General features: G+C 27.3%; 1 protein-coding gene across 6 annotated transcripts in view; it reads left to right on the top strand.

Moving 5' to 3' along the window:
- Positions 1–1,114: 1,114 nt before the first annotated feature.
- The window catches only part of LOC107439560 (homeobox protein Meis1), a 283,231-nt gene continuing 276,490 nt past the window's right edge, over positions 1,115–7,855 (top strand). For all 6 annotated transcript variants that reach the window (XM_071184435.2, XM_043052522.3, XM_071184434.2 and 3 more), the window contains exon 1: positions 1,115–1,856. In XM_071184435.2, coding sequence (XP_071040536.1) covers positions 1,597–1,856 — 260 coding nt within the window. In that variant the 5' untranslated portion in view covers positions 1,115–1,596. The remainder of the gene's footprint in view (positions 1,857–7,855) is intronic.

Genomic DNA, 7,855 nt, shown 5'->3' with positions numbered 1-7,855 from the left:
ACTGGCAAACATTCAACAAGTTATAATTATGCACTTAAAATTAGTTATAACATAGGATATACTTATTAAAGTACTGCTACCGAGTATATTTAGCTAGTATAGTTACCGAATATAATAGAGTTTAGAGATATTACATTATGACTGGCATATATTTATTACGCTCTTTCTACAGTATAGATTGTTACAATAGTACAGATTGATTACAGATTGTACAATTGCTAAGTATGTATATCCAAATCTTGCTATGTTTACAAACGTATGTAGTTTTATTCATTGATTTGAAGTATTGATTCGAAGAATTCATTAAATTTCTTAAATTCAATAATTTTAACATTTTTGCAGCTATTAATTGTTTTTCAAAACTCATAAACATTTATTTTAAAATATCTTATAAAATATAAAGTGTTTACAATATAATAGTTACTGTTCGTGATATAATAATACTATTTGAAATAAAGGAAAAATTATTAATGAAGTGAAAAATTATCTTTAATTACTTAATATATCAAATCTTTTAAAGTATCAAATGTTTCTTATTTAATTAATGTTTAAAAAAGGATTCCAAGTGTTTTTAATAATGAAAATTGTGTTGAATTTTACTTTAATACTAATATTTATAAATAATCTCCAAAATGTAACTTTTTATTAGCCAATAAAATAGAAATAGAAAAAAAGGCATGGAAATTATCTGACTAAAAACTAAAATATATATTTAAAAAAAAATTGCCTTTGTAGTGTTTGTGTGATTTGCTTAGATCTTAATATCTTATAAAATCATAAGATTCATAATACAGTTTATCATTTCATAAATCAGCTAGAGATCATAATCAAACAGTTTGTGATAATTGGTATTTTTTTAAAAATTTTAATAGTTAAATAACTTTTCGAAAACAGAGCACTTTTATGAAAAAAGTTTATTTTTTAAATTTTTTTAATGTTTAGTGAAACATTTTAGTTTTATCTGTATTCGTTTTTCTAAAACACGGCAGCTTGTCTTTACCAACTTTCCCGCTGTTTTGAGTTTCGAACGACTGCTATTACCGCAGCTTTGCGAGTGGCGCTACGATCGTTCTCGATCGTTTCGGGGGAAAATCGCGTGGCTTCTTTTAGTGGCACTTTATTGCGCCGGACAATAAGGGACGGTGCGCGGAATTTTTTCTTTAGCTTGTAGCCGGTGTGTGTTTGTGTATGTGTTGTCATTTGCAAGTGATTTAAGAGGTCAAAGTATACTTATAAAAATAATATAAAAAAGCACCGATTTTATACCGTTCTTAAAGGAAAACTGGATTTTTCGTAAGGAAGTTAATAAACAAAACTTTCCGGAAAGAAAAAAAAAAGTTTTGCAAAGTTTACTTGTTCACCTGTTTCGGCGCAATCCTTCCAAGATTTCTGATTTGTATATTATTTATTAAATGCTGTGATCGATTTATTTTGTGATCCTTGAAGGATAAAAATCGTCTGCCAAAAGGATATAATCGTTTGAAATATTAATTTAAATTATCTTTTGAGTGGTACGTTTGGTAAGTTAATCCTTTCGTGCGACAGCTATCTTTGACAGATTCTTGTAATTTGAATGGCCATAACAGACCGTTGCTTATGAAGAGTGAACCATACCCAATTGACCATTCCCTTGCTATGCAATACGAAGATGGTATGCCGCACTACGGCGGGATGGACGGTCCAACGTCCCTATACGACCCGCACGGGCATCGGGCAATGCAACCCCTATCTCATGCCCCACATATGAATCACACACCCTCAATGCACCAGTATCACAGCAATCATGTATCCATGTCTAACCATATTATGGGAACTGTACCAGATGTTCATAAGAGAGATAAGGATGCCATATATGGGTAATGTTTAATATATTATAATGTCTAATGATTTATTTATTCGTGTTTATTGTCTAAACTAGATCGATGTTTACATTGTTTGTATCATTTCGTATTTGATTCAGAACTGCTGTCAGTTCGTCCAACAGAAAAATACCCATGGGGTATTTACCATTTTTATTAAGCCCCTAGTTTTATTTAATTTTTCTTTTCATATTTAGAATTTATTTAATCAGAGCGTAACAACACCAAGTCTAAGAATTGTTATTTTAATTCAATATTTCACTAAGAATTATTATTTTAATTTAATTCAATAATATTAATTAAGACTTCAAAAACTTCTGTAAAAAAATGAGTGCTTACTTTCGGTTTCAATTTTTTACTGACTGGAACTTTATTAATGATTTTTTTTAATTGAAAAACTTTATTATTTCTTAAACTTATCAAATTGTTTATTGTTGTGATAAGAACTAGTTTGATTATTTGTGTTTTTTAACATTTCAGTGGTTTTTCATTGCTCAGGTTAGCTCCAATAGGACTTCGATAAAATTATTGCTATTTGATAATTAATTTTAGAATAGTTTAAAATGTTTATGAGTATAATTAGCTTACTCTTACACTTGTATAAATCCAAGGTATAAATATTTTGCTAAATAGAATTATAAATATTAAAATTATTTAGGAATCAAGTATATAATTTATTTCGATATTCAAACTGTCCATACAATCACTCATTCACTGAGGAAGGCTGTAATATTTATATCGAAAACTTTATTTTATGATTAAATTTATTTAATTGAAAATTAAACAGACTATATTATCGTAGTTACACAAGCATACAACCTTATTTATTATATGTTTATCAATTAAGAAGATGGTATTTTAATTAATAATAATTATTATTAAGTTGTATTATTGTTCAAATTAAAAAGTTCAAAAAAATTTATGACATTAGTGATTTTATTATTATTTAATTAGTGTAAAAGTGTCGAAAGTATTATACTTTTGGTGATCTCATTTACAAACGTATTCACGCAAATATTTTAGAAATATGGCTTAGGTAAATATAAAAACTTTCGATTGCGTAAAATTACAAATACAGAACTGCAGAATAATCTGATAGTTGAAAAAGATCAATGCATTCAGCAGATACATTCTAGACTTATGAATTAGTTAGACATTTACCAATCTGATCTGCGAAGATTAAAAATGTATTCACAAGATACAATTTCAAAATTTTTGTTAGTTAAAATTTATATATATGATTGCTATTTCTTTATAACACATAGTTCAAAGCAGTCATAAAAGAGTTATTTTCTAGTATTCTATAACCCGTAGATCTAACTAAAATATTGAGATTTTCATGCAACAGCGCTTCGTACTACAGATTAAGTTAATATTCTTTCTTATAAGGAGTCGGAGCATGGAAATAAATCTTCGTCTTGTCACAAAGAATTCGATTTGGGAAGCAATTTAGTCTCTTAAGTGGACAGACATCTTTAAGAACGAGTTTCGATATTAAATCACTTCTTTAGGGTAGTAGTAGACTTATTAGAATTCATAGACTGATCTCGAACCTGTAATTCAGAATTCAAATCCCCGTGACGATTCTTTTTCATCACTCGCTACGCTGCAATCACAAATATAAATACATTTCACCGAGGTTAAGTAAAAATTTAGATGGGACTGATCTTTTTCAATAAAAAAAGTGATTAAAAAGTAACGGGGGGTGTTTGGACCTTGGTTATGACATGGAGTAAAAGATTCTAATGAAACTACCATACTGTATATAATGGCATTTCTGGTAAAAACAAATTCTGGTTTATAAAATCAAAATATCCGATATACAAACTATTCATTTGGTAATGTTTCCGTTCAATGTTAACGATTTACCGTGAATTCTGGTTTTCAAAATTATCGTTCTTGTTACCACACATGTAATAAAACATACAAATCTCAAAAGTAAATTTAACCGGATAATTAATTGTCATATCATGTTTTAAGGTATGATAAAATAATCAAATTTTATTGCACATTATAAAAGCATATTTTATTGTTAATTTTTCTAAAATCATTAGTAACTTCGTATCACTTCGGTAAAAATTACTGAGCTTTTTGGTGTTTCCATAAAGTCAGAAACGCGGTAAATTTTACCACATTTTGGTAGTTTTGATCGAAATTTTTTTTATCAGTAGCAGAATCAATGTGTAAGAAAAACATTGTGGTTTATTAAAAACCATTATGAAAACAAAGTTCTGATTTTAAGAAGCGATCTGAAAATTTTTTGGAAAAACTAATCATTATTGTTGCTTGAAAAATGTTCAAAATTATTTTGAAATTATTACTTCATTTTATTTTTAAAATTATAACTTCATCGCTGATGTTGTATGTGTATGAAATATTGGTTAAAATTTTTTTTTAAATGCAACACTTTAATTTTATTAAAAAATGTTAAATCCAAAAATTGTCGTATTCTGTTTTGTTTACGAACTTTAATATCATGTAGTTAGTAAAACGTAACTTGTCCCATTAAAGAACCTTGGAAAAAAAATGTATTGGTTAATTAAAAGTTCAGACTTTTTTTCGTATTTACTATATTAAACTATTTTTAGAATTATTTTGTAATTGGAATACTAGAATGTTTAAAAGATTTTTTTTTTAATGAAATATCCGAATAGAAAAAAACTGCAGTGTTTTTTTATTCACTTAAATATTAATGCATGTGTCCTATATAATGCAATGTATGTGTCCCGATTTTTCACGAAATTCCAAAAATCCTATTTATCATTATTATTATTATTTTTTTAAATTTTTTTAGTAAAAATAAATAAGTTACAGACTTTTTTTGATAAAAATTGAGCTAAATAACATATTGCAGTTTCAAATTTTTTAATAAAAATCAGTTAAATAAATATTTATTTCAAGCTTTTTAACAGTTTAACTACACAAATTAATTGTATTTAAACTGAATGCTTTAATTATCTTAGTATCAGTTATTATTATTCTTTTATTTTAATTTAATTATATTTCTGACTGCATTCTTTTTCAGTTTAGGTAATTTATCTATGACCTGTGCCATTATGTTCGCTTACACACAAGTTTCCTTTAATTTTATTTTGAAATATTTAAACGATTTTTAACGAAGTATCCAAAAATAAAAATGTGCCGAGTGCTTTTTCAATTAATTAGATTGTATTTATCGAATTATATTAAAATATTTATATTCCTTTGTTGTTGAAGCTTTTAATCAAATCCATACTTTACAATGAGGTCTTTTAAAATTTTGACTAAACGACAATCGTTAAGTTGCCAAAATATGGAAAATACATAACTATTAAGAAAAATATTTACTAAAATAATTATTTTTCTTTCCAACTTCAACGTTCAACATTGTTTCATTTTTTGTATCCTTTTAGTTTTTTTTTTCTTTTTCATTTTTTTCTAAAGTTAGGAAAACGAAAAACTATCCTCTTTTTGTTTATTTTGTTGTTTATGAGTTATTTTTTAGAACTGAATAGAATAATTTTAAAGGATTAGTCATCGCTTTAATACGACACGTGGAAACCGAAGGCTTGTGTTCTATTTTTTATTAAATTTGAAAATCCCTCTTTGGTTTTTATACCTTTGGTGACGAGTTACTTTAGATATAAATTTGTAGCTAGTCACACTTAATATCTGTGTTTAATTAGTTTAAATTCAGTATAAGGCATTATTTTTTATCATGTATTTAAGCTAAATGTTAATATTTTATTTTTGCTTATGTTAACAATATATTATCTTTGATAATGAATTAGTTCAAATTTATAATATGTCACGTTTCACACTCAAAAGTTAATAATTATACTTTTGTTATCTTGACATCATTACCTTTGATAATGAGTTAATGAAAATCATTATAGGAATTAATTTTCGGTAAAGTTCTATATACTCATAAATATCTATATTTTAAATTTTGTAATGTCTCTAGATTCTTAGATAAATGTTAATGACTTAAATCCACTATATGAAGTTCATGGTCATGTTTTAAATACATGTGATTAGTTAAAATGCAAATTTTTTGAAACGATTCGAAATTTTTTCGATTAAATGATAATGAATTAACTAAAATCACTGTGTGAATTTATATGCGGTTACCTGAACAATTTTTTTTAAATTATTATTTTTAAGATTTTAGATAAATGATATTGAGTTGGTTAAAATTAAGATAGATATTGAGTTAGTATATGCTTTTTGCCTGGCTTCATGCACACTTTTAACTGTTAGGTTTTTATATCGATTTAAAAAGTTTATGCTATGTCTCTTTATGTTATATCTATGGTGATGCATAATCAAAAATCGCTTTTATAACTTTATAGTTAATCATGTTTTGTTTATATGGAGATATATATTTTTCGAGATCAATCACATGATTTTCGTTACGTTCTTTACCTGAAAATTATTTGAAACGTTGCTTCCATTTTCTCCTGAAAGCCTATGGAATGTAAGGATTATTTTTGATGCTTGAAAAGGATGACCTTGGAAACGGAAGACTCCCCATAGTCCAATAGGGGGGAGAGATGATTGCTCTTTTGTTCACTGATACAAAGTGAATCTTCCTGGGTTCTCAGAAAACTAACCCTTTCCTTATTTAGAAAACCCACTCTGTGGTCTGTGAAAGTTATTGTTATGTGATAACGGTTTTTCCTATTTTTGTTATAAAAAAAAAAAAACTCATTCTTAAAATTAGATTTTTATTTACAAGAGCAAGCTGCATTTTTGACAAAATGTCCACTGACTTAAAATTAGTAAATTTCTGTCAAAATTTATTATGAACATCATATTTAGTTGGTTAGCGATGTCTTTTAAGTAAAATGCTGCACTGAATAAAGGATGTTATTATTTTTGATACCTTTTTTCTAAAGTTAAATTTACGTTGGTGCTAATTGTTTTCCTCATTTGTTAGATGCAAAGGCCAACCCACAATTTTTGCAAAGAGTTTGAATAGTCAAATAGTTGTTCGATAGATATAGTTGTTCAATAATCAAAGAGTTTGAAAATGTCCTAAAATTAGCAAAGTTTCTAGTAGATGTGGGGATATATCTGAATCATAATAGCTTTCGTACTCAGTTTATCATTTTCTTGAGTATTTAAATAAGTTTTGCTGCTAAATGATGAAATAAGCCTCATTTATAGTAATTCGCTTTAAGCTTTTCCTTGTTTAAATGTTCTAAAAAGTTTTTTTTTTAATTCTAATATTCAGAGGTTACTATTTCTAAATTTCATTTTATAAACCGTCGTTGAACAGCCGACCCAATTTAGGGTTTACGACAACTAATGTTCAACTCCACAGCCTTGTAATCTTGAACCCTATCAACAAGACAAGGGAACTCCTGGATCTGAGAGAAATTTGCTTTCGGAGAGGACTTTTAGATCGAACTAACCCGCATTTGCGTTCCATGGTGAGGAAAACCACACAAATTTCCCACGGTTATCTTGATGGCAAGGGAACTCTAACCAATGATCCGTCAACCACTGAAGATATTTTAAGTCAGCACTGCAGCCATTGCTGGGATTCGAACCTGGTTCATCTCATTGGGAGGCGAGTGCTCTTTCCCCTAAGCCACCACGGCACTAAATTTGTTAAATTAATGTTAACTATGTACATTAAAAGAAAAAATATATCAAAAATATAATAAACTTATTCAGTGCATTTTATAATAAAATCCATGTGATGCCAGTCGTAAATGGAGACTACAAAATCCTGAGAATTACTCAGAATTTTAAATAAGTAGTATCTTGGGTATTTAAATAAGTATTACTCCTGAATAATGAAGTAAACTTCATTCATTGAAATTCACTTTAGGCTTTTCTTTTTTAAAAGCTCTTAAAATTTTCAGTTTTTTATTTACTTTTATATTTAGAGATTTCTAATTTTAAATTTAGTAAAGTAGCGACAACTGCGCACGTTAAAGGAAAAAATACATCTTTTACTATTCGAAATCGTGAATTTAAAAATATAGTAAACTTATAAGCTCATTTTA

Source organism: Parasteatoda tepidariorum, chromosome 10, assembly GCF_982258835.1.
Source record: "Parasteatoda tepidariorum strain Cologne lab strain chromosome 10, Ptep-v5.0, whole genome shotgun sequence".
Classification (NCBI taxonomy): Eukaryota; Metazoa; Arthropoda; class Arachnida; order Araneae; family Theridiidae; genus Parasteatoda; species Parasteatoda tepidariorum.
Note: the sequence above shows the minus strand (reverse complement) of the source record. Positions and strands in the feature narration are given on the sequence as shown.